General features: G+C 46.7%; 1 protein-coding gene across 3 annotated transcripts in view; it reads right to left on the bottom strand.

Annotated features, from left to right (window-relative positions):
• nckipsd (NCK interacting protein with SH3 domain) overlaps positions 1-27,643 on the bottom strand; it is a 280,231-nt gene that overhangs the window by 23,433 nt on the left and 229,155 nt on the right. For all 3 annotated transcript variants that reach the window (XM_070895841.1, XM_070895842.1, XM_070895843.1), the window contains exons 8-10: positions 14,487-14,625; positions 10,013-10,093; positions 242-370 (exon numbers count right to left, since the gene is read on the bottom strand). In XM_070895841.1, coding sequence (XP_070751942.1) covers positions 242-370; positions 10,013-10,093; positions 14,487-14,625 — 349 coding nt within the window. The remainder of the gene's footprint in view (positions 1-241; positions 371-10,012; positions 10,094-14,486; positions 14,626-27,643) is intronic.

Genomic DNA, 27,643 nt, shown 5'->3' with positions numbered 1-27,643 from the left:
CACCTGACAATGCCCTGAAGTCATAAGCCTTTATCCCATCACTCCAAAGAAAGCTGATTGGAACTCCAATCATCCACACTGGGGCAAAGTTTGCTCCACAGTATCTGTGATCAAGAGCTCTTGCTGGATACTAAGTTGTGGGCAGCTTATGCTGGAACTTGTGTCCTGCCAAGCTCTTAGGGCTAGACACCAAAGGGGAAAATCTGCCTGTCTGCCTGTGAAATGTCTGAGAGTAACTTACCGAGCATGTGAAGATTGAAAGAGAGCAGCACATTCGTAAACAAGTCTGGAAGTTGTTCAGTGGAATCAGACAACAGCCCATCCTCAATCACATCCAGAAGAAATTGAATAAAGTCTGAATTCAAATGTTCTGCAAACACAAAATGAGGCCTTAAAGTTTATTTTTGTCATATTCTACAAAACAAGATAAATACATCAAAAGATCCGCGCTGCTGTTAAAAAGGATAATGGCTGAAGGAGACATTGCCCTCCCAATGCAGCTACCTGAGGTCATGCACACTCGCTTACAGATGGGATAGAAACATAGAAAATAGGTGCCCAGTAGGCCATTCGGCCCTTCGAGCCTGCACCACCATTCAATGAGTTCATGGCTGAACATGCAACTTCAGTACCCCATTCCTGCTTTCTCGCCATACCCCTTGATCCCCCTAGTAGTAAGGACTATATATAACTCCGTTTTGAATATATTTAGTGAATTGGCCTCAACAACTTTCTGTGGTAGCGAATTCCACAGGTTCATCACTCTCTGGATGATGCCCTGGTGTCACGCTCTTAGGTCAGTTCAGGGTCCTAAGGAACGAGTTTAGGAAGTGTCAACCAGCTGCAGGTGCCAAATATCACAAGAGCTCTCAAACTGTGTTACTGTGAGACACTATCAGGTTACAAGCATTGAAATGCAAATATCACACTGGTGTAATGGGCACGATGTGCCAGGAGGGAAAGGAGGGAGGGGGGAGGGGGGGGGCAGGGGTAGCCTGTTGTAAGTACTCAAGGCCAGTAATTTATCATCAATGTAAAATTTCAGCAGAAAGCAGACTACTTGGGTCATCATTCTGCATTCCAAGGTATCCTCCACATATCTGGACTCCAAAGATCATGGGTCAGATGAGGAGGGGAAAGGCAACAGAAATGACGCTTCTTCAAATGTTGTAATATGATGTCATGGCATTATCCTTTAACCCTTTCTCTTGCGCACCCAATAAAAGTGCAAATAACTTTGACTGACACAGGTTTTATTTTTTTTTACCTCAGTTGGTGGAAAGGACAGAAGACCTAATGAAAGGGCCTCCTTGAAAAGCATTTGGATCGGAGGAGATAATAGGTAGAGTTCCTGTTATATTGAGGATGCTTAAGACTCAAAGAATGAAGATAATCCTACCAGTTTATCTTTCTTCTTCATACTGCTGTTTACCAAGACAGTGAGGATTTGAGAGGAAGGACAACCTTTGGCCTCAGGGAAACACCAGCGCCCAATACTGATTGAACCAAACTGCAGATTGTGCTTGGCAGTCAGCCAGCCCCAGACAGTTGCACTTTGTGAAATACTCCACTGATCTATTTTTCAGATCCTTTGCGCGGAGATTCATTAGGGGTGTGTCCAAAGGGTCACTAGTAACGAAGCTGGATCACTTTAACAGATGGAAGGCAGTAAAATTAATTCCAGCAAATAAGTGCTGACATGCTTTTCCCAACTGCCGGAATGTCATACTATAAAAACGATGGCAAGACTGGAGTAAAAAAAAAAAATCTGCCTCCTTTTATTGCCTGGCTAATGTGATATCGCATAGTGCTAGATTCTTGGGCATGTCCTGGTCACTTCCATTATCATGTTCTTGTATATGCTCCCCATGAGACTTTGGTCTCTCCCTTCCCCCACACATCTAGGTTAGCTGTTGCCCAATAAGCTCTTCTCTTGCATTAAATATAACTGAGTATGAATGTTAACCTAGTAACCCCAATACTGTTTCAAGGGGTGCAGATCTCACCATGAACACTACATTCCATTTGGCAAATAAAAAAGAAACATGGTGCAAATAAAATAAAGTTGGATGATTCCCAGAATTGGTTTTCAGCTTGCACACTAATCCAGTCCACCATTGCAATTGATTATTTGCTCAGTTATCATACTTTGGACAGTGGAGACTCATAGTGGGTGGGCTAGATTCATTCAGTTTTTAGTGGATAGGATGTGCCTGAGCAATCTTCCACATTCTCAGGTAGATACCAGTGTCATAGCTGGACTGGAACATTTTGGCTAAGGGAGCAGTTAGTTCTGATGCACAGGTGTTCAGCACTATAGCTGGGATGTTGTCAGGGCCTATAGCCTTTCCTGTGTCCAATGCACGTAGCCAGTTCTTAATGCTGTGAGGAGGAACTGAATTGGTTGGACACTGATATTTGTGATGGTGGGGACCTCAGGAAGAGACTAAGTAGGATCATCTACTTTACATTATTAGTTAAAGGAACTTGCAAACACTTCAGTCTTGTCTCTTCCACTCAGATGTTAGGCTCTGCTACGTTTGAGGATGGGAATGTTCACTGATCCTCCTCCTGTTAGTTGCCTGGCTATCCACCGCTATCCTCGATTGGATGTGGTAGGTCTACAGAACTTTGCTCTGATCTATTGATTGTGGGATTGCTTAGCTCTTTCTATAACTTTCCTGTTGCATCAGCTGTTTAGCTGTGTGGCAGCTTCACTAAGTTTGTATTTCATTGTAAGGTATGCCTGGTACTGCTCCTGCCACACAGGCTGCATCAAACCAGGGTTGGTCTCCTGACATCATGGTGATGGAGAAGTGAATGATGTGCTAAGCCACGATGTTAAAGATTCTGCCCACAGCATCTCATGGATGCCCAGTTTTGGACTGTTAGATCTGTCCTTAGCACAGTGGTAGTGTCACACTATACGATGGAAGATGTCTTCACGATGGAGACAACACTATATCTTCATAAGGCCTGTGCTGTGGTCACTTTTACCAAAGCTGTTATAGACAGATGTGTCTGCGACAGCGACAGGTAGGTTGGGGAGGTCAAGGCCAAGTAAATGACTTCCTTGTGTTAAGTTCCCTCACCAACTGGTACTGCCGCAGTCAGGCAATGTGTCCTTCAGTACTTGACCAGATCAGTCAGTGATGGTATTACTGAGCCACTCTTAGTGATGGACATTGAAACTACCCCACCCAGCATATATTCTGTGCCCTTACTTCCCTCAGTGCAGAGTGGGTACATGGGTGGCAGATACAGGTCAATGCAAAGAAATGGAAGGCCGTATATTTTTGGAAAATTAACAATGGACGGAAGTAAACCCTAAACAAAAATCTTGAGTGGAGAACTGAGATATGGGAGTGAAGAGACACTGATTCTTAAGGGGGGGGGGGTGCAGACAGGAACATTAAAAAAAGGTAAGTGGGATCTTGGATGTTATAGACGGGGATTGAATATAACAAGTGATGAGTTTGTACAAAACATGGGAAGGCTGCAGTTGGAGTAGTGTGTGTAATTCCGTGCATCCCATTATAGAGACAGAGTTCAGTGAATGTTCATGAGAATATCAGAGACATTAGGTTATAATATTTAAGAATTGCTGAAAATTTGGGCTCTTTCGCTGAACGAGAGAGTTATGGGAGATCTTATAGATGTTTTCAAAATTATATGAGGTGTAGTGAAAGGTCAAAATTCACATCCCCCCACCACAGTGTTTGGGCTCATTGGAAAGGAAATGTAATTTGGGACTATCTACTGGAAAGTTTGAAAGCCTAAAGTGCTTATGGAAGAAACTACGAACTTTAATCGAATTTTGGACTTTTACAAAACAAATTCAAGTCTGTGGGCGGGCCTTTAGGAACTAAAGAAGCCCACTTGATTATTGGAACTGTCTTGATGTTGAGACCAAATTAACTTGTCTGGATACTCGAAAACCCTTCTCAAGAAACATTAACATTACAGCAATAACTCAGACGGCCAGCCATCGAACTGAACCGAGAAAAGCCATCTTCAGCATGAATAAGAACAAAGGGCCCACTACAGCCTGTATGCAAAAACCAAGCACAAAAGGACATTGCGATTACCAGCTAATATCTCCATCAAAAAACAGATTTAGAAGAGCAACCCACACAAAATATATTAACTTTTAACGAGCCCGCCAAAATATTACAAAGAAATGACAAGCCCACCAAATTTAAACAAAGAATTCTGGACTGATTTGGCGCAAAGATTAGGACAACTTAAACCGTATAACTGACCCCCTGTTTTAACAGAATGTATGCCATACTACGCCAGGTGCCATACTACGCATGTGCCATACTGTGCCTATGTCATCAGAAGGGAGAGAAACCAACGCGACAGTTGTAAACTAACTTCTCCAGCCTTGAAGTCCTGAAGTCCAAAAGGAAGGAAGATCACCATCATCGCGGCAGCAACCGACCACAGCCAACATGGTACCACCGAAAAATCACCGCGATCGGCCAATTTCGAAACGAAACTCCACAAAGAAGAAACCGAAGAATCGAAAATTTCCACTCTACAATCTAGATCCTGACTACCAACAGGTGAAAACATTACCTAAAGAGACTTTGAACCTACTTCCAATGAAGGAAACCGGGTACTTACCCCATAGATCCAAAACGCGCCTTACCGCATCAGTGGACTCAACCCAACTGAAGATTGCGCAGTAAGAAGTCTTCTCCGATGTTCGGGGTACGGCAAGCAGAACCTACAGAATTCAAAGAACCCCGAAATTGCGAACTACCGCTAACTGACCAGAAAGGATTGGTAAGCATAGTCCCTGCCTGCCCTGGAGTCTAACCTAGCTAGGATTAGATATTGGGAGGTTGGAGGTGTAATTTTTACTGTAACCCCCTTTGAATGTGTAAGATATTGTTCTTTATTAGAATGATTATAAGTTTGACAGCGTAGGGTTTCTTGTCTAACCAGTTGTCCTTTGCACTTTATCACACCCCCCAAATAAATCCAGAGTCTAGAACCCAAGGGAGTGGGAGCGATTCGAATCGTTCAAGGAGGTCAGAGGAGAACCTGACCCCCGGGACCACCCCCTTACAGTAGAGATGGTAAGAAAATGGATTGTTTCCACTGATTGGAGAAATGGTAACAAGGGTGTATGGATTGAGAATTATCACCAGAAAAACAAAGGGGATGTGTGAAGAAATGTTTTCACATACAGCCAAGAGGATACAGAAGCAGAGACTATAACATTAGTGTAGAAAGCATCAGTTGAAGAACTAGGATGGGCATAGCTTGATGAGCTGAATGGCCTTGTTTTGTGCTGTAAGTTCTATGAATCTCTGACTCAGATGATACTAAATACTTCCTTCCCTCCCAAAAAGCAGCAACACATCATCTGCTTCACAGGTGAGGAATATGCATGAGGCTGATGTGTTGTCATCAGGGGACTGCTCCAAGGAATTCATGAACACGAGGTGGTGGTTCAGCCAGTCTCCAGCATAAAATGGTTACAGCACAGAATGAGGCCATTCGGCCCATCAAGCCTGTGCTGGCTCTCTGCAAGTCCCACTCCCCTGCTCTTTCTATGCAGCCGTGCACAATTTTACCCTTCAGGTGTTTATCCAATTCCCTTTTGAAAGCCATGATTGAATCTGCCTCCACCACCCTCAAGCAGTGCATTCCAGATCCTAACCACTCTCCGCATAAAAAACTTTCTCCTCATGTTGCCTTTGGTTCTTTTGCCAATCACCTTAAATCTGTATCCCCTGGTTCTCGACCCTTCCACCATTGGGAACAGTTTCTCTCTATCTACTTTGTCTAGAGCTCTCATGATTTTGAATACCTCTATCAAATCTCCTCTCAACCTTCTCTGCTCTAAGGAGAATAACCCCAGCTTCTCCAGTCTAAATAAGTATCAGAAGTCCCTCATCCTTAGAACCATTCTTGTAAATCTTTTCTGCACCCTCCCTAAGAATTGGACACAGTACTCCAGTTGAGGTCGAACCAGTGTTTTAGAAAGGTTCATCATAACTTCCTTGATTTTGTACTCTATGCCTCTATTTATGAAGCTCAGGATCCTGAACGTTTTTTTTTAACGGCTTTGTCAACCTGTCCTGCCACCTACAACGATGTGTTTACATATGCCCCCCCAGGTGCCTGTTCGTGCACCCCCTTTAGGATTGTACCCTTTAGTTTATATCTCCTCTCCTCGTTCTTCCTACCAAAATGTATCACTTCGCACTTTTCTGCGTTAAATTTTATCTGCCACGTGTCCATCCATTCCACCAGCCTGTCTATGTCCTCTTGAAGTCTATCATTATCCTTCTCAGCGTTCACTATACATCCAAGTTTTGTGTCATCTGCAAATTTTGAAATTGTGCCCTGTACACCCAAGTCCAAGTCATTTATATCAAGAAAAGCAGCGGTCCTAGTACCGACCACCTTCCTCTAGTCCAAAAAACAACTGTTCACCACTACTCTGTTTCCTGTCATTTAGCCAATTTTGTATCCATGCTGCCACTGTTCCTTTTATTCCATGGGGTTCAACTTTGCTGGCAAGCCTGTTATGTGGCATGTTATCAAATGCCTTATGAAAGTCCATGTACACTGCATTGGGCTCTTCAAAAACTCAATCAAATTAGTTAAACACAATTTGCCTTTAACAAATCCATGCTGATTTTCCTTAATTAATCCACACTTGTCCAAGTGACTGTTAATTTTGTCCCAGATTATTATTTCTAAAAGCTTCCCCACTACTGATGTTAAACTAACTGGCCTGTAGTTGCTGGGTTTATCTTTACACCCTTTTTTGAACAAGGGTGTAACATTTGCAATTCTCCAGTCCTCTAGCACCACTCCTGTATCGAAGGAGGATTGGAAGATTATGGCCAATACTTTCACAATTTCCACCTTTACTTCCCTGAGCATCTTAGGATGCATCCCATCCGATCCTGGTGACTTATGTACTTTATGTACAGCCAGCCTTTCTAGTACCTCCTCCTTATCAATTTTTATCCCACCACCTCCTCCTTCACTATGACTTTGGCAGTATCTTCTTACTTGGTAAAGACAGATGCAAAATATTCATTTAGTACTTCAGCCATGCCCTCTGCTCCATGTGTTGGTCTCCATTTTGGTTCCTAATTGGCCCCACTCTTACTATCCGTTTACTATTTACATGCCTATAGAAAACTTTTGGATTACTTTTATGTTAGCTGCCAATCCATTCTCATACACTCTCTTTGTCCCTCTTGTTTTCTTTTGCACTACCCCTCTGAACTTTCTATATTCAGCCTGGTTCTCACTTGTATTCTCAACCTGATGTCTGTCACATACCCCCTTTTTCTGTTTCATCTTGCTCTCGATTTCTTTTGTCATCCAGTGAGCTCTGACTTTGGTTGCCTTACCTTTCCCCCTCGTGGGAATGTACCTCGACTGTACCGAACCATCTCCTCTTTAAAGGCAGCCCAGTGTTCAATTACAGTTTTGTCTGCCAATCCTTGATTCCAATTTACCTGGGCCAGATCTGTTCTCAACCCACTGAAATTGGCCTTCCTCCAATTAAGTATTTTTACTCTAGATTGCTTCCTGTCATTTTCCATAGCTAATCTAAAACTTATAACACTATGCTGTTCCCTAAATGTTCCCCTGCTAACACTTGCTCCACTTGAGTTATCTCATTCCCCAGAAACAGATCCAGCAATGCCTCCTTCCTCGTTGGGCCGGAAATATACTGATCCAGGAAGTTCTCCTGAACACATTTCAGGAATCCTTCCCCCTCTCTGCCCTTTACACTATTACTATCCCAGTCTATATTAGGATAGTTGAAGTCCCACATTTTCACTACTCTACAGTTCAGTGCTCCAGCTTTTCCAATTTATGGTTTCTTCAAACGTATGGCAAGTGGCACAATTTCCCTTTCCTCCCCAATTGGAATTGGGGCTTTAGCCGAGGCTTTGACATGCATAAGAACTTAAGAATTAGGAGCAGTAGGCTAATTGGCCCCTCGTGCCTGCTCCTCCATTCAATATCATAGCTGATCTTCTACCTCAACTCCATTTTCCTGCACTATCCCATATCCCTCGATTCCCTTAATATCCAAAAATCCATCGATCTCAGTCTTGAACATACTCAACGACTGAGCGTCCACAGCCCTCTGGGGTAGAGAGAATTCCAAAGATTAACCACCCTCTGAGTGAAGAAATTTCTCCTCATCTCAGTCCTAAATGGCCAACCCCTTATTCTGAGACTGTGACCCCTGGTTCTAGACACCACAGCCAGAGGAAATATCCTGCCTGCATCTAACCTGTCAAGTCCTGTTAAGAATGTTGTATGTTACAATGAGATCACCTCTCATTCTTCTAAACCTAAGAGAATATAGGCCTAGTCTTCTCCATCTTTCCTCATTCCTCTGGCAATACTCCATAGTGTCTCACCATTGTGTGGGATGTTTATTTTTAATCTCAAGATGTGGGCCGATATTCACTGTCTATCACTAGTTGCCCTTGAGAAGGTGGTGATGGGCCTTAACGAACGCACCAGCCCATCTCAAATCTAGGCGGCCATTTTGGACCATCGCCGAAGCCCTTCAGTGATCGCCCCTCAGTCTTGATGACCAATGGCGAAATGTTTGTAAGAACTGTAACACACCAAATGGATTCCTTATAGAGGACCCCACAGTACAACCTGTAGCATCAAACCTTTCTCGCAAACAGTGGACAACCTTCAGCCGCCTCAGAACCAGTCATGGTAATTGCTGCCACCTTCTCCATAGGTGGGAGATTAAAGCATCCCCGTCATGTGACTGTGGAGCTCCTAATCAGACCCTGGAGCACGTCATTGAGCACTGCCCTCAGAGGGAATTTGCAGGCATCCTACAAGATATCTACGCTGTTACACCGGAAGCTTTGGTCTGGATAAATGACTTAGATATTGATAATTTTGATACCACCACACGAAAGAAGATAAGTCTTAAAATAATTTAAGATGAATGGTAAAAGAACCAAAGGCGACATAAGAAAAAACTTTTTTACACAGCGAGTGGTTAGGATCTGGAATGCACAGCCTGAAAAAGTGGTGGGGGCAGACTCAATCACTGCTTTCAAAAGAGAGTTGGTTAAGCTGAAAAAAAAATTGCAGCGCTATGGGAAAAGGGCAGGAGAATGGGACTAGCTGAGGTGCTCTTGCAGAGAGCTGACACGGGCTCGACGGGCTGAATAACTATTCTATGAGTGTAGATACAAAGAAATGATTAGAAAGGGAGGAGAATAAACTTTCACCATCCAGACATCGCAGCCAAACATTTAAACAGCTAACGGAATGCTGGAACATCAATCCACAATACTGGAATCTGAAGTTTACTGGGGCTCACAATACACTGGGTGAACATCAGCTGGAACACTGGTTAGCTTTGGTCAGGTCACCACAGAAAAATTACATACATGTGTTTCAGGGCTGCAGAGGGACCCAGCTGGACGGCAGTGTGTAGCTAATCTGAGAATGTACCACATTCAATACAGAGTCTACTAAGTGAGCTGATCTCAGCAGGGATGGTTATAGGGATGTTAAGACTGGCCAGAGACCCTGGCTAGACAGGAAGAAAACAAAGTCAGCCAGGTAATTGCTGCTCTCAGCTAGCTACTGCTCCCAGTGGACAGTGTGGGAGTTGCGTGATGCACACTGTCTGGGGTGATGCATGAAGGTTGGCCACCTGCACAAAGTGCCCGAGCTGCTTACACCTATGAAACCATTCTCGAGGGAACAGGCAGTACCCCTGAAGGGAAAAATACAGCACAAAACTGAGCAAGAAAATCTTACAGTACAATTATTATAACATGACTCCACAGGTTCACTTCCTTCATCTTGTTGGGAAACAGCTTTATTGCTTGCTCCATTGGGAAGGAAGTTATAATGAGCAGTGTGACAAAACCGAATAAAATCATTTTAAAACAATTGCATGTTTAAGGTTTGGGCTCACACTTTCGTCAATCAGTACACCAAAGTGGCGCATGGTCTGCAGGTTTATACATACCGTAATGATGATAGGGCAATGGTTCCCCCATGGAAAACACCATGGTGAGCAACAGTGCAGAGTAACACAACTTCTGGTGTTCTAGGAGAGAACAAAATACAATGAAATACTGCAGTCTGTTCTGGACCAACATCAATTAATATACATTAGGAATCAGGTGCTGCTGAGTCTGAGATGTAAACCATCAGCCAGCCAGCATGGGGTTTACACTGATCCTCACTACCGCCCTGGCCCAGGCTGGGCTCATCAAAAAGTGGCAACAATGACTGTCTATTTAACAAATCCGTATTTTCAAACTCACTCCGACAAGACTATTCAAGGAAAATTTCCATGTAATTATTAACACATTAAAGCATCTCATCTGTAGTTACATTGTGTACACACAATGCTTTATCCCTATATGTATATTATACACAGTGCTTTACCATGTATGTATAAGAACATAAGAAATAGGAACAGGAGTAGGCCATATGGCCCCTCGAGCCTGCTCCGCCATTTAATACGATCATGGCTGATCCGATCATGGACTCAGCTCCACTTCCCTGCCCGTTCCCCATAACCCCTTATCCCCTTATCGTTTAACAAACTGTCTATTCCTGTCTTAAATTTATTCAATGTTCCAGCTTCCACAGCTCTCTGAGGCAGCAAATTCCAGATTTACAACCCTCAGAAGAAATTTCTCCTCATCTCGGTTTTAAATGGGTAGGCCCTTATTCTAAGATCATGCCCTCTAGTCTCCCCAATCAGTGGAAACATCCTCTCTGCATCCACCTGGTCAAACCCCCTCATAATCTTATACGCTTCGATAAGATCACCTCTCATTCTTCAGAATTCCAATGAGGCCCAACCTACTCAACCTTTCCTCATAAGTCAAACTCCTCATCCCGAAATCAACCTAGTGAACCTTCTTTGAACTGCCTCCAAAGCAAGTATACCCTTTCGTAAATATGGAAACCAAAACTGCACGCAGTATTCCAGATGTGGCCTCACTAATACCTTGTATGGCTGGAGCAAGACTCCCCTGCTTTTATACTCCATTCCCTTTGCAATAAAGGCCAAGATACTGTTGACTATTGGCCTTCCTGATCACTTGCTATACCTGCATACTATCCTTTTGTGTTTCATGCAGAAGTACCGCCAGGTCCCGCTGTACTGTGGCACTTTGCAATCTTTCTTCATTTAAATAATAACTTGCTGTTTGATTTTTTTTCTGCCAAAGTGCATGACCTCACACTTTCCAACATTATACTCCATCTGCCAAATTTTTACCCACTCACTTAGCCTGTCGATGTCCTTTTGCAGATTTTTTGTATCCGCCTCGCACATTGCTTTTCCTCCCATCTTTGTATCATCAGCAAACTTGGCTACGTTACACTCGGTCCCTTCTTCCAAGTCATTAATATATATTGTAAATAGTTGGGGTCCCAGCACTGATCCCTGCGGCACCCCACTAGTTACTGGTTGCCAACCAGAGAATGACCCATTTATCCCGACTCTCTGTTCTCTGTTAGTTAGCCAATCCTCTATCCATGCTAATATATTACCCCAACCCCGTGAACTTTTATCTTGTGTAGTAACCTTTTATGTGGCACCTTGTCAAATGCCTTCTAGAAGTCCAAATACACCACATCCACTGGTTCCCCTTTATCCATCTTGTTTGTTACATCCTCAAAGAATTCCAGCAAATTTGTCAAATATGACAACCCCTTCATAAATCCATGCTGACTCTGCCTGACCGAATTTTGCTTTTCCAAATGTTCTGCTACTGCTTCTTTAATAATGGACTCCACCATCTTACCAACCACAGATGTTAGACTAACTGGTCTATAGTTTCCTGCTTTTTGTCTGCCTCCTTTTTTAAATAGGGGCGTTATATTTGCAGTATAATATACATAGTGCTTTATTCCTGTATGTAGAATATACACAGTGCTTTATCCCTATATGTATAATATACAGTGCTTTATCCCTGTATATATAATATACAGTGCTTTATATCTGTATGAATATACACAGTGCTTTATCCCTGTATGTAGAATATACAGTGCTTTATCCCTGTATGTATAATATACACAGTGCTTTATTCCTGTATATATAATATACAGTGCTTTATCCCTGTATGAATATACACAGTGCTTTATCCCTGTATGTAGAATATACTGTGCTTTATCCCTGCATGTAGAATATACAGTGCTTTATTCCTGTATGTAGAATATACAGTGCTTTATCCCTGTATATATAATATACAGTGCTTTATCCCTGTATATATAATATACACAGTGCTTTATTCCTGTATGTAGAATATACACACTGCTTTATTCCTGTATGTAGAATATACACAGTGCTTTATTCTTGTATGTAGAATATACACAGTGCTTTATTCCTGTATGTAGAATATACACAGTGCTTTATCCCTGTATGTAGAATATACACAGTGCTTTATTCATGTATGTAGAATATACACAGTGCTTTATCCCTGTATGTAGAATATACACAGTGCTTTATCCCTGTATGTAGAATATACACAGTGCTTTATCCCTGTGGGCTTGGGATCAACAACAGAGGAAAAGTGCAAAGAAACATCTGGCCCTACGGAAGGCACATCAGGAGCAAGTAATAGACTGCAACTAGACTGGGGAAGTGAGTTCGAGATACTGATAAGTGAGAAGTTATACTTGTAGATGCACATAATGGTATGGAAAACAACAGGAGTGCATGTCGGGGAAAGACCACTCCCTCACAGTTTCAAAACAGGAGGAGGTGGCCGCAGACAAGGGAAACAATGCACTGGGCTATATTGCCCAGACTATTCATGATATATCAGCTCACTCAAACAGGGATATAAGACTTTGGTGAAACCACTAATACAAAAGCAAAATACTGCGGATGCTGGAATCTGAAATAAAAACAGAGAATGCTGGAAATCTCAGCAGGTCAGGCAGCATCTGTGGAGAGAGAAACAAAGTTAATGTTTTGGGTCAACGATCCTTTGTCAGAACTGATGAATGTTCGAAAAGAGCATATTCTTAAGCACTGAAAGGTGAGGGGAAGAAAGAACAAAAGGGAAGGTCTGTGATAGGGTGGAAGGCAGGAGAGATTAGAGAGACAAAAGCGATGATAGCCAAATTGAAATGGTAATGACAGAAGTCAGAAAAAGGTTAATCTGGATAGGGTGTGAATGGCGTAGTAATTACCATTACAGCTGCCATTATAGACAAAAAGAGAAAAAAAAAAGGAAGAAAAAAAAACTTAAGATGGGGGGTGAGGGTGGGGATGGAAAGGGAGCCAAAGATGGGCAGAGGTTACGCTCTGAAATTGTTGAACTCTATGTCGAGTCTAGAAGGCTGTAAAGGGCCTAAATAAAGATGAGGTGCCATTCCTTGAGCTTGCGTTGAGCTTCACTGGAACAGTGCAGGAGTCCAAGGACGGAGAGGTCAGAGTGGGAATGCAGTGGAGAATTAAAGTGACAGGCAACCAGAAGCTCAGGGTCACAATTGCGGACTGAACGGAGGTGTTCAGCAAAGCTGTCACCCAACCTATGCTTGGTCCCCCCAATGTAGAGACCACCACATCATGAGCAGCGAATACAGTATACTAAGTTGAAAGGAGTACAAATAAATTGCTGTTCCGCCTGGAAGGAGTATTTGGGGCCCTAGATGATGATTGGTGAAACCACATTTGGAGTACATTGTTTACTCACCTCAGAAGCATGTTGTGACTCTGGTAAAGATGCAGAGAGGGGCAACAAGGACTATAACTGGGCAGAGAGCACTGAGCTGTGAAGACAGACTTAATGTCGAGTTCATACTCACTGGAGAGAAGACTTAGAGGAGACTAGATCCAGGTATTGAAGATAAAGGCAAATTTGGTATATGGCAGTGACATGTATGGACCTGATGACCTTTCTCATTGTCAATACATAAACATAAACAAAATATAGGCTGTGCAGTGAGGGCACAGTCCATCATGGTCTGTAGCACTGGTGTTCCCACAGGTACCCATCTCAGGGCTGGCTGTCACTAAGTTGGCATTCCAAATTAAAAGCAATGCACCCTGTAACACACTGCAGCAGTTGCAAACTCAAAACCAACTGATGCCAAACTGGGCCTTCACATGAGGCAGCTCTGGTGGAAGTTGAGGAGGGGCTGAGAGACCCTTTGGAGATCTTTCAGTCTCGGAGTTTAACATCCAATAATGGAGAGATTTGGATGAACCCAATATATGTTTTACAACTTGCAACAGTGGCTGTTTAGCGCAGTCATACGCTGTAAGGGGGAGGGGGGGGGGTCTGAGAATCACAATGTTACATATTTTAATACCTGGTTATATTAGCTTTATCAGTTCAATTACTGTATTAAGTCACCATCAACTCCAACTCCTCCAAATTATTAATATAAAATCTGTTCAAAGCCATGTGCTTCATTTTAAACACTCTTTTTAGTCACAGGTCTGTAGATTTCCTGGCACTCTTGCTTACCTTTGGTGTCAGATTGCATGTCTCGTGCCAGTTCCATTGGCAGCACAGAGTTTGCCAATGTAGAGATGATGGCTGCGTCCAAGTTACACATAGCTCCAAAACACTTCAGTAAGAACAAGCGCAATGCGATCCGATGTTCCTAGGACAGAATGGGACAAAGGGTAAGTCACAGTGCACACAGCACTGGTCATCAGTGTTCAGTATTAATACGTCTCCCCAGCCCCAGAGTGCTGTCAGTGTTCACCAGGTCTTCAGCTGGTGCTTACACCCTGATTTTACAAAAAAAATTTTTGAAGTTCTGAGAGTACGTGCTTCGGAGAAATAATACAGATAGAATTTTTTCTCATCTAGTTTTTACTAAATATAATTTTAGAATAATTAACATTAAATTTGATAACGTATTTGAGCAACTTATTAATCTAGCACATTTTAAGTAGTGATGCAGCCAAGTTGCACACTCTGATCCCAATCCCTCTGATTGCACTCTTGGTATAATTGGGACAGTACGTCAACAACTGTAACTAGCAGACTGCAGTATAATACCCTCAACAGAGTGTCGGGATAAATGGGTCATGTTCTGGTTGGCAAACAGTGACTAGTGGGGTGCCGCAGGGATCGGTGCTGGGTCCTCAACTATTTACATTTTATATTAATGACTTGGTTGAAGGGACTGAGTGTAATGCAGCCAAGTTTGCTGATGATTAATTGTGAGGAAGACAAAAAATCTGCAAAGGGATATAGACGGGCTAAGTGAGTGGGCAAAAATTTGGCAGATGGAGTATAATGTTGGAAAATGTGAGGTTATCCACTTCGGCAGAAATAATAGAAAAGCAAATTATAATTTAAATGGAGAAAAATTGCACAATGCTACAGTACAGAGAGACCTCGGGGTCCTTGTGCATGAAACACAAAAAATTTGTATGCAGGTACAGCAAGTAATCAGGAAGGCAAATGGAATGTTGACCTTTATTGCAAGGGGGATAGAGTTTAAAAGCAGGGAAGTCCTGCTACAACTGTACAGGGTATTGGTAAGGCCACAACTGGAGTACAGTTTTGGACTCCGTATTTAAGGAAGGATATATTTGCATTGGAGACTGTTCAGAGAAGGTTCACTCGGTTGATTCCGGAGATGAGGGGGTTGACATGAGGATAGGTTGAGCCTATACATGTTGGAGTTCAGAAGAATGAGAGGTGATCTTATTGAAACTTATAAGATAATGAGGGGGCTCGAGAAGGTGGATGCAGAGAGGATATTTCCACTCATAGGGGAAACTAAAACTAGGGGACATAGTCTCAGAATAAGAGGCCGTCCATTTAAAACTGAGATGAGGAGAAATTTCTTCTCTCAGAGGGTTATAAATCTATGGAATTCTCTGCCCCAGAGAGTTGTGGAGGCTGGGTCATTGAATATATTTAAGGCGGAGATAGACAGATTTTTGAGCAATGAGGGAGTAAAGGGTTATGGGGAGCGGGCAGGGAAGTGGAGCTGAGTCCATGATCAGATCAGCCATGATCTTACTCAATGGCGGAGCAGGCTCAAGGAGCCAAATGGCCTGCTCCTGCTCCTATTTCTTATGCTCTTATACACTGCACTGCATAACCTGCATGGCAGTGCCATGGAGCAATTTATAGTTCATCCCACAAACCCTGCGCTAGCCACAATGGTAAACAACACAAAACTATTTAGGTCTGAAGACGGGTAGAAATGAGTTCTGGTTGCACAACCATGGGGACAAAAAGGACCAATTTCAGAGCACTATGTCCTGCGCTCGAATGGTAAATGCACCCTTGCTGGCGTCCCGGGCAGCTGCCTAAAACAAGCTTTAGGCCCGTATAATGTCTTTGAAGCCTGAACATCTGTTCTGTGCCCCTTTGCAGGAATAAGCTTCTATTGTGCGGAGCAGGAGCCGGACCTGCCCCACTTGGAATTCTTGAGAGGTTGCTGTGGCCTAAAATTTAAATGGAAATAAATGTTCCTGTGATGCCAGGAGTAGCAGTCCTCCCGAGTGCTAGTCACTAGTCTTGAGTGCATACCTATTTTCCCTACTCTCTGTCTTCTACCGTCTAAACAATCTCCTAACCAAGTCAATAATTTGCCTTCAGATGATCACAAAAGTGGTCATCCTTTACCTTCCCCTGCTCCCCCATTGGCCAAAACAACAGGAAAGGAATCTCTCAGAGGGCTCTGAAGATCGTCCTTATTTGGGTTGATTTTCTGTAGATATTTATGGACAATAAGTTAAGCACACTTGCAGTAAATGGATCAATCTTTTCCTCCCTCGAGCATTTAACAGTTGTTCATTATAAGCACTTACAGGCCTGTCTAAGATAGTTATCATTATAAAAGGAAACCTCTGCCAGAAAATATGTCACTCCGATTGGTCAAAAGAGGTGAATTGTAGAGATTGGTGAAGTTAATACAAAGGAATTTCCTTTGTAAATCACAAGTATAAAAGATGGTGTTTTGACACCAAAGACGGAATAATCAGAACAATCAGTGAGTGAGAGTAGTTGGAAATGAGAAGTCAAGTAGGAGCAAAACATGATGAAAGGATATCAGATTAGCTATTATAGGAATTCAGAGAAGCTGGAGAACTCCTTTAGTCAGTATAATGTTTATAGGAACATGGGAACAGGAGGAGGTCATTTAGCCCCTCGAGCCTATTCCGCCATGCAATCAGATCATTGCTGATCTGTGACCTAATTCCCTATACCCATCTTTGCCACAAATCCTTTGATAGCTTTGCTTAACAAAAATCTACCAATCACCAATTTAAAGTTAACTGACCCAGCATCAACTGCTGTTTTTGGAAGAGTGTTTCAAACCTCCACCACCCTATGTGTTTCCTAACTTCATTCCTGAAAGGTCTGGCTCTAATTTTTAGACTGTCCCCTATTCCTAGACTCCCCAACCAGTGGAAATCATTTCTCTTGATCTACCCTATCAGTTCCCCTTAATATCATGAACATTTTGATCAAATCACCCCTTAACCTTATAAATTCTCGGGAAAACAACCCTAGTGTGTGAAATCTCTCCTCGTAATTTAACCCTTGGGTGTCCAGGTATCATGCTGTTAAACCTATGCTGCACTCCCTCCAAGATCAATATATCCTTCTTCCTAAGCCGTGGTGCCCAGAACTGCACTCAGTTCTCCAGGTGTGATATCCTTTGTGACTGTGACAAAGGAAAACGATCCCTCCTCATCCTTCTTGACTTGTCTGCAGCCTTTGACACGGTTGACCACTCCATCTTTCTCCAACGCCCCTCCACCGTCGTCCAGCTGGGTGGGACTGCTCGCCTGGTTCCATTCTTATCGTAGCCAGAAAATCACCTGCATTGGCTCTCTTCCCACTCCTACATTGTTATCTCTGGTGTCCCCCGAGGATCTATCCTTGGCTCCCTCGTATTTCTCATCTACATGTTGCCCCTTGGCGACATCATCCGAAAACACAGCATCAGTTTCCACATGTACGCTGATGACACCCAGCTCTACCTCACCACCACGTCTCTCGACCCCTCCACAGTCTCTAAATTGTCAGACTGCTTGTCTGACATCCAGTTCTGGATGAGCAGAAATGTTCTTTAATTGAATATTGGGAAGACCGAAGCCATTGTTTTCGGTCCCCGCCACAAACTCCGTTATCTAGCCAGTGACTCCATCCCTCTCCTCAACTTCTGTCTGAGGCTGAACCAGACTGTTCGCAACTTTGGTGTCATGTTTGACACTGAAATTAGCTTTCGACCACATATCCGCAGCATAACCAAGACCGCCTATTTCCACCTCCGTAACATCGTCCGTCTCCGCCCTTGCCTCAGCTCATTCCCTGCTGAAGCACTCATCCATGCCTGTGTTACCTCTAGACCTGACTATTCCAATGCACTCCTGGCTGGCCTCCCACATTCTACCTTAAGTAACCCTGAGGTCATTGAAAATTCGGCTGCCCATGTCCTAACTCGCACCAAGGCCCACTCACCCATCACCCCTGTGCTCGCTGACCTACATTGGCTCCTGGTTAAGCCACGCCTCGATTTCAAAATTCTTATCCTTATTTTCAAATCACTCCATGGCCTCACCTCTCCCTATCTCTGTAATCTCCTCCAGCCCCACAACATCACGAGATGTCTGCGCTCCTCTAATTCTGCTCTCTTGAGCATCCTTGATTATAATCGCTCAACCACTGTTGCCTACCTCTGGAACTCACTGCCTACCTCTTTTTCCTCCTTCAAGATACTTCTTAAAACCTATCTCTTTGACCATGCTTTTGGTCACCTGCGCTAATTTTTACTTATGCAGCTCTGTCAATTTCTTTAAAAATCTCATAATACTTCTGTGAAGTACCTTGGGACATTTCACCAAGTTAAAGGTGCTATATAAATAAAAGTTGTTGTTGTATGGTCAAACCAGGGTTTGTATGCTGTAGCATAACTTCTACCCCCTTGCATTCTCGTCCTCTAAATATAAAGGCTAGCATTCCATTAGCCTTTCTGATTATTTTCTGTACCTGTTCGTGACATTTTAATGATCCTCTTGCTGCTCAGACAATTTCCTAACCAGGTCAATAATTTGCCTTCAATTGCATGAGCTTCAACTTTCGCTACCAGTGGCTTATGAGGGGTCTGTATGAGTTTATGTTTAGCAAATGGCATCTGGACGTCCAAATAAATAACATCCATAGACATTCTCGTCCACTACTTTAGTCACCACTTTAAAAAAGTCGATCAGATTCGTCAGGCAAGACCTACGCTTTACAAATCTATGCTGGTCCTCTGTGACCAACTGAAAATTTTCAAGGTGTTCAGTGACTCTATCCTTAATTATAGACTCTAATAATTTCCCAACAGATGTTCGGCTAACTCGTCTATAATTCCCTGGTGTCCCTCTCTCACCTTTCTTAAATAGCAGAGTGGTATGCAAAATTTTCCAATCTAAAATAAAGAGGTCCCAAATCGAGAGATTTTTGGAAGATTATAGTTTGGGCAACTGCAGTGCTTTTACCTACTCCCTTTAAACCCCTGGAACTTATTGAGGTGTATAGAATTATGAAAGGCCTAGATAGAGTGGATAGGAAGGACCTACTCCCCTTAGCAGAGAGGTCAATAACTAGGGGGCATAGATTTAAACTAAGTGGTGGGAGGTTTAGAGGGGATTTGAAGAGAAATGTTTTCACCCAGAGGGTGGTGGGGGTCTCGAACTCACTGCCTGAAAGATAGAGGCAGAAACCCTCATAGCACTTAAAAAGCACTTGGAAATTCACTTGAAATGCCATAACCTACAAGGCAATGAACCAAGAGCTGGAAAGTGGGATTAGGCTGGATAGTTGTTTGTCGGCCAGCACGGACACGATGAGCCGAATGGCTTCCTTCTGTGCAGTGAATTTCTATGATTCTATATGATTCTGGGGATTTGTCACTCTTTAGTGCCATTGGCCCTGAAATTCCGGCCTCCCCGGGTCCATATGGAGTGTGTACGGACCCGGGAAGGCATCGGAGAAGCCGGTTTTCGGCACGCAATGCCGACTTATCCGATCTGACAAGTTTCTGGCTTGACAGATCGTATGCATCTTGGGAGTGAGGACATTCCCACGGCAGAGATTGGGCTATTTGCCCAGCGAATGTCCTTAAAACTCTCGCATAGCCTACTTTTACCAGCATAAGAGTTTAAAAACATATCAAAAACATATTAAAATAAAATTTAAAAATACATATTTGTTAAAAACCCTGCCCACTCAGGTAATTTTATTTTAAACCATAATTAAAACTTTAAAAAAAAATGCTAATATTTTTTTTCAAGAACATTTTTATCAACTTTAATTTCTATAATGTATTTATGTGAGGTGTTTTTTAAAAAAGTTTTATGTAGTGTTTGGGGGTATTTCTCATTCATAGTAATAGGAGTTTTGGACTTACAAAATGCCTATTACCATGAATGAGAAAATACTTTACCGTGATTGGGTGTTCAGGCCCATGTGACTCCTACGGATGCCCCTACATGAACACGCTCAGTTGCGCAAGAGGAGGAGGCCTCGAGTCTGGGATCTTTGGCGAGCGTTCGACCAAAAGGTAAATGCACATCTTTTGTCCTATTTTTAGTTGAACGCCGTCGGGAAGAAGAAACCGGGATTTCAGGGACATTATTTTCTTCATTACTGTTACTTTGCTGTTACCCTGTTTCAATATTAGTTTCCTTGGGAAATTCAGCATGCTATCCTCTTCTACTGTAAATACTGACGTAATGTAATTAGTCAACATGGCTGTCGTTTCCTTATTTTCATTTACAATATCACTGTTACCAATTTTTGAAGTCCCACATTGCTCCTGATCACCTTTTTCCTAATATAATTGTAAACATTTATTGTATTGATTTTGATATTCCTTGCAAATTTCTCTTCATACTCCCTTTCTGTAGTTCTTCCTATCTGCTTTGTCAGCTTTTGTTGTTCTTTGCATCTCTCCCATTTGCCAGGATCTGTGCTAGATTTAGCATTTTTCTTTTAGTTTTATGTTGTTCCTTACCTCTTTAGCCGTCTATGGCTGTTTTGTTTGGGAAGTCGAACTCTTGCACCTTCGGGGTATAAACTGTATCACATTCAATTAGTTTTAGAACACCTCCCACTTACCCATTAACAGATTTGTCCAGTTTACTGTGGACAGTTGTTGAGCAGAGGGTTTTCGCACCTCCCCGGTGATGATTAATGAAAATGATGGTTAGGCCACATCTATAATACCGTATGCAGCTTTGGCTATCTCACTAGAAGTGGGCCCTGAGTTAGTTTGAAAGTCAAGAGAAGCTACAGCTGTATTCTCTCAAACTGAAGACTTGAGTGAGGATTTGATAGAGATGGACAAAACAATAAAAGGAACACACAAGGTTAACATAGATTAGGTAAATCAAAGACATAAATCTGAAGATAAACATCAAATACAGAAAGAGGAAGAAGAAACTTTTACACTGCATTCTGGATATGTGGAGTGCTTTGCCACAAGTGGAGATTGGTGCTAAATCAATGAAAGCATTCAGAAAGGTATGGAGTAATTTCTGCAGGACGAACGTCAGAGGATGTGGGGTAAAACAGGGAGATGGGATTAGTGAGGGGTAAAGCAGGGAGATGGGATTACATAGGATTACATGGGATATACGGCACAGAAATAGGCCATTCGGCCCAACCAGTCCATGCCGGTGTTATGCTCACTCGAGCCTCCTCCCATCTAAATCTATCAGCATAACCCTCTATTCTCTTCTCCCTCATATGCTTATCTAGCCTCCCCTTAAATGCATCGATACTATTCGCTTCAGCCACACCCTCACCACTCTCTGAGTAAAGAAGTTTCTTCTGAATTCCCTCTTGGATTTCTTAGTGACTATCTTATATTGATGACCTCTAGTTTTTCTCTTCCCCACAAGTGGAAACACTATATCTATTCTATCAAAACCTTTCATAATTTTAAAGACCACTATCAGCCTTCTCGTTTCAAGGGAAAAGAGACCCAGCCTGTTCATCCTTTCCTGAAAGGTTCACCCTTGCATTTCTGGCATCATTCTTGTAAATCTTCGCTGCACCCTCTCCAGTGTCTCTATATCGTTTTTGTAATATGGCGACTAGAATTGTAACGAGTACTCCAAGTGTGGTCTAACCAAGGTTCAATACAGGTTTAGCATAACTTGCCTACTTTTCAATTCTATCCCTCTCGCAATAAACCCCTAGTGTTTGGTTTGCTTTTTTATGGCCTTGTCAACCTGTGTCGCAACTTTTAGTGATTTGTGTATTTATATCCGAGATCCCTTTGTTCCTCTCTCCCACCCAGACTCACACCCTCCAAGTAATAAGTGACCTCCCTATTCTTCCTGCCAAAATGTAATACCGCACATTTATCTGTGTTGAATTTAATTTGCCAATTATATGCCCGTTCTGCAAATTTATTAATGTCCTCCTGTAATTTGTTGCAGTCCTCCTCAGTGTTGACTTTCACCCCTCCAACTTGGTGTCACCGCAAATTTAGAAATTGAGTTTTTGATTCCAAAGTCTAAATCGTTAATATAAATTGTGAACAACAGTGGTTACTTGATCCTTGTGGAACACCACTTCCCACCTTCTGCCACTCTAAAGAATTGTCCTTTACCCCTACTCTCTGCTTCTGCCTTAAAGCCAGCTAGCATTCCATTCTGCTTCTTGTCCCAAGTCCGCATTCTATGACCTTATTCATTAGACTATTATGGGGTACCTTATCGAAGGCCTTTTGAAAATGTGGATATATTACATCTACTGCATTACCCTTATCTACTCATTCTGTTACCTCTTCAAAAAATTACATGAGGTTGGTCAAGCAAGACGTTCCCTTTTGAAATCCATGCTGACTATTCATTATTATATTTTTGGTTTCTAGATGTGCTTCTATTTTCTCCGGGATTCCATTATTTTTCCTACCATCGATGTTAAGCTGACTAGTCTATAGTCCCTGGACATGTTCTATCTCCCTCCTTAAATATAGGTATTATGTTAGTTATCTGCCTGTCCTCTGGCACTACACCTTTTTCTAACGAATTATTAAATATGTGTCGTAATGCCTCTGCTATCTCTTCCCTAGATTCTTTTAAAATGCGTGGGTGCAATCCATCCGGACGAGGCGTTTTATCCTCGTTGAGTTTCATTATTTTATTTAAGATTTCTCCTCTTTATTTTAAATGCAGTTATCTGGGCCCCAAGTTTCCACATGATTTGCTCCTGATTTTTAGGAGCAACTGGTGTAGAACGGAGTATCTTAGAAATCGGAATTCTCGTCATTTAGTTTGCTCCAGTTCTCGTCAGTTAGAACAGTTTCACTTTGGAACAGAATATTTTTTTCAAAAGGGGACGTGTCCGGCCACTGACGCCTGTTTTCAAAGTTTCGTCAGTGAAAACTTACTCCAAACTAACTTAGAATGGAGTAAGTGAAGAATTTTGTATGGTCGAAAAAACCTTGTCTACACTTTAGAAAATCAGGCGTAGGTTACAAATCAGGCGTAGGGAATGGGGGGGCGGGGGTTTAAAAGGGAAGTTTACAAACATTAAACACTTCAGTTTTACAAATAAAGAGCCATCATCAATAATAAATGATAAATACATCAATAAATCAACCAATAAATCAATCAAAAAAAATTAATAAGAAAATTTTTTTTTTTTAAATCAATAAATAAAACATTTTCTACTTACCAGGACCGGGAGCCCTCCAACAGCGTGCTGGGATGTCCCCCCCCCCCCCCAGTGTGTCTCTGTCAGTGTCTCTATCTCTCTGTCTGTCTGTGTGTGTCTCTCATTCTCTATCTGTCAGTGTCTGTGTTTCTGACAGCGAGGGGAGGGGGATGAGGGGGGTAGAGGGAGAGGGAGGGAGCAGAGGGAGGGAAGGGGGAGGGATGGGGGAGAAGGGGATAAAGGGGAGAAGGGGGGGAAGGAGATTGGGCGGGGGGGGAAGGAGATTGGGCGGGGGGGGAAGGAGATTGGGCGGGGGGGGGAAGGAGATTGGGCGGGGGGGGAAGGAGATTGGGCGGGGGGGGAAGGAGATTGGGCGGGGGGGGAAGGAGATTGGGCGGGGGGGGGAAGGAGATTGGGCGGGGGGGGAAGGAGATTGGGCGGGGGGGGAAGGAGATTGGGCGGGGGGGAAGGAGATTGGGCGGGGGGGGAAGGAGATTGGGCGGGGGGGGAAGGGGACTGGGCTGGGGGGGGAAGGGGACTGGGCGGGGGGGGGAAGGGGACTGGGCGGGGGGGGGGAAGGGGACTGGGCGGGGGGAGAAGGGGACTGGGCGGGGGGAGAAGGGGACTGGGCGGGGGGAGAAGGGGACTGGGCGGGGGGAGAAGGGGACTGGGCGGGGGGAGAAGGGGACTGGGCGGGGGGAGAAGGGGACTGGGCGGGGGGAGAAGGGGACTGGGCGGGGGGAGAAGGGGACTGGGCGGGGGGAGAAGGGGACTGGGCGGGGGGAGAAGGAGACTGGGCGGGGGGAGAAGGAGACTGGGCGGGGGGAGAAGGAGACTGGGCGGGGGGAGAAGGAGACTGGGCGGGGGGAGAAGGGGACTGGGCGGGGGGAGAAGGGGACTGGGCGGGGGGAGAAGGGGACTGGGCGGGGGGAGAAGGGGACTGGGCGGGGGGAGAAGGGGACTGGGCGGGGGGAGAAGGGGACTGGGCGGGGGGAGAAGGGGACTGGGCGGGGGGAGAAGGGGACTGGGCGGGGGGAGAAGGGGACTGGGCGGGGGGAGAAGGGGACTGGGCGGGGGGAGAAGGGGACTGGGCGGGGGGAGAAGGGGACTGGGCGGGGGGAGAAGGGGACTGGGCGGGGGGAGAAGGGGACTGGGCGGGGGGAGAAGGGGACTGGGCGGGGGGAGAAGGGGACTGGGCGGGGGGAGAAGGGGACTGGGCGGGGGGAGAAGGGGACTGGGCGGGGGGAGAAGGGGACTGGGCGGGGGGAGAAGGGGACTGGGCGGGGGGAGAAGGGGACTGGGCGGGGGGAGAAGGGGACTGGGCGGGGGGAGAAGGGGACTGGGCGGGGGGAGAAGGGGACTGGGCGGGGGGAGAAGGGGACTGGGCGGGGGGAGAAGGGGACTGGGCGGGGGGAGAAGGGGACTGGGCGGGGGGAGAAGGGGACTGGGCGGGGGGAGAAGGGGACTGGGCGGGGGGAGAAGGGGACTGGGCGGGGGGAGAAGGGGACTGGGCGGGGGGAGAAGGGGACTGGGCGGGGGGAGAAGGGGACTGGGCGGGGGGAGAAGGGGACTGGGCGGGGGGAGAAGGGGACTGGGCGGGGGGAGAAGGGGACTGGGCGGGGGGAGAAGGGGACTGGGCGGGGGGAGAAGGGGACTGGGCGGGGGGAGAAGGGGACTGGGCGGGGGGAGAAGGGGACTGGGCGGGGGGAGAAGGGGACTGGGCGGGGGGAGAAGGGGACTGGGCGGGGGGAGAAGGGGACTGGGCGGGGGGAGAAGGGGACTGGGCGGGGGGAGAAGGGGACTGGGCGGGGGGAGAAGGGGACTGGGCGGGGGGAGAAGGGGACTGGGCGGGGGGAGAAGGGGACTGGGCGGGGGGAGAAGGGGACTGGGCGGGGGGAGAAGGGGACTGGGCGGGGGGAGAAGGAGACTGGGCGGGGGGAGAAGGAGACTGGGCGGGGGGAGAAGGAGACTGGGCGGGGGGAGAAGGAGACTGGGCGGGGGGAGAAGGAGACTGGGCGGGGGGAGAAGGAGACTGGGCGGGGGGAGAAGGAGACTGGGCGGGGGGAGAAGGAGACTGGGCGGGGGGAGAAGGAGACTGGGCGGGGGGAGAAGGAGACTGGGCGGGGGGAGAAGGAGACTGGGCGGGGGGAGAAGGAGACTGGGCGGGGGGAGAAGGAGACTGGGCGGGGGGAGAAGGAGACTGGGCGGGGGGAGAAGGAGACTGGGCGGGGGGAGAAGGAGACTGGGCGGGGGGAGAAGGAGACTGGGCGGGGGGAGAAGGAGACTGGGCGGGGGGAGAAGGAGACTGGGCGGGGGGAGAAGGAGACTGGGCGGGGGGAGAAGGAGACTGGGCGGGGGGAGAAGGAGACTGGGCGGGGGGAGAAGGAGACTGGGCGGGGGGAGAAGGAGACTGGGCGGGGGGAGAAGGAGACTGGGCGGGGGGAGAAGGAGACTGGGCGGGGGGAGAAGGAGACTGGGCGGGGGGAGAAGGAGACTGGGCGGGGGGAGAAGGAGACTGGGCGGGGGGAGAAGGAGACTGGGCGGGGGGAGAAGGAGACTGGGCGGGGGGAGAAGGAGACTGGGCGGGGGGAGAAGGAGACTGGGCGGGGGGAGAAGGAGACTGGGCGGGGGGAGAAGGAGACTGGGCGGGGGGAGAAGGAGACTGGGCGGGGGGAGAAGGAGACTGGGCGGGGGGAGAAGGAGACTGGGCGGGGGGAGAAGGAGACTGGGCGGGGGGAGAAGGAGACTGGGCGGGGGGAGAAGGAGACTGGGCGGGGGGAGAAGGAGACTGGGCGGGGGGAGAAGGAGACTGGGCGGGGGGAGAAGGAGACTGGGCGGGGGGAGAAGGAGACTGGGCGGGGGGAGAAGGAGACTGGGCGGGGGGAGAAGGAGACTGGGCGGGGGGAGAAGGAGACTGGGCGGGGGGAGAAGGAGACTGGGCGGGGGGAGAAGGAGACTGGGCGGGGGGAGAAGGAGACTGGGCGGGGGGAGAAGGAGACTGGGCGGGGGGAGAAGGAGACTGGGCGGGGGGAGAAGGAGACTGGGCGGGGGGAGAAGGAGACTGGGCGGGGGGAGAAGGAGACTGGGCGGGGGGAGAAGGAGACTGGGCGGGGGGAGAAGGAGACTGGGCGGGGGGAGAAGGAGACTGGGCGGGGGGAGAAGGAGACTGGGCGGGGGGAGAAGGAGACTGGGCGGGGGGAGAAGGAGACTGGGCGGGGGGAGAAGGAGACTGGGCGGGGGGAGAAGGAGACTGGGCGGGGGGAGAAGGAGACTGGGCGGGGGGAGAAGGAGACTGGGCGGGGGGAGAAGGAGACTGGGCGGGGGGAGAAGGAGACTGGGCGGGGGGAGAAGGAGACTGGGCGGGGGGAGAAGGAGACTGGGCGGGGGGAGAAGGAGACTGGGCGGGGGGAGAAGGAGACTGGGCGGGGGGAGAAGGAGACTGGGCGGGGGGAGAAGGAGACTGGGCGGGGGGAGAAGGAGACTGGGCGGGGGGAGAAGGAGACTGGGCGGGGGGAGAAGGAGACTGGGCGGGGGGAGAAGGAGACTGGGCGGGGGGAGAAGGAGACTGGGCGGGGGGAGAAGGAGACTGGGCGGGGGGAGAAGGAGACTGGGCGGGGGGAGAAGGAGACTGGGCGGGGGGGAAGGAGATTGGGCGGGGGGGAAGGAGATTGGGCGGGGGGGGAAGGAGATTGGGCGGGGGGGGAAGGAGATTGGGCGGGGGGGGAAGGAGATTGGGCGGGGGGGGAAGGAGATTGGGCGGGGGGGGAAGGAGATTGGGCGGGGGGGGAAGGAGATTGGGCGGGGGGGGAAGGAGATTGGGCGGGGGGGGAAGGAGATTGGGCGGGGGGGGAAGGAGATTGGGCGGGGGGGGAAGGGGACTGGGCGGGGGGGGAAGGGGACTGGGCGGGGGGGGGAAGGGGACTGGGCGGGGGGGGGAAGGGGACTGGGCGGGGGGGGGGAAGGGGACTGGGCGGGGGGAGAAGGGGACT

This window comes from Pristiophorus japonicus, chromosome 12, assembly GCF_044704955.1.
Source record: "Pristiophorus japonicus isolate sPriJap1 chromosome 12, sPriJap1.hap1, whole genome shotgun sequence".
NCBI classification, from domain to species: domain Eukaryota; kingdom Metazoa; phylum Chordata; class Chondrichthyes; family Pristiophoridae; genus Pristiophorus; species Pristiophorus japonicus.
The sequence above is the reverse complement of the archived record's forward strand: the minus strand, read 5'-3'. Positions and strand labels throughout refer to the sequence as shown.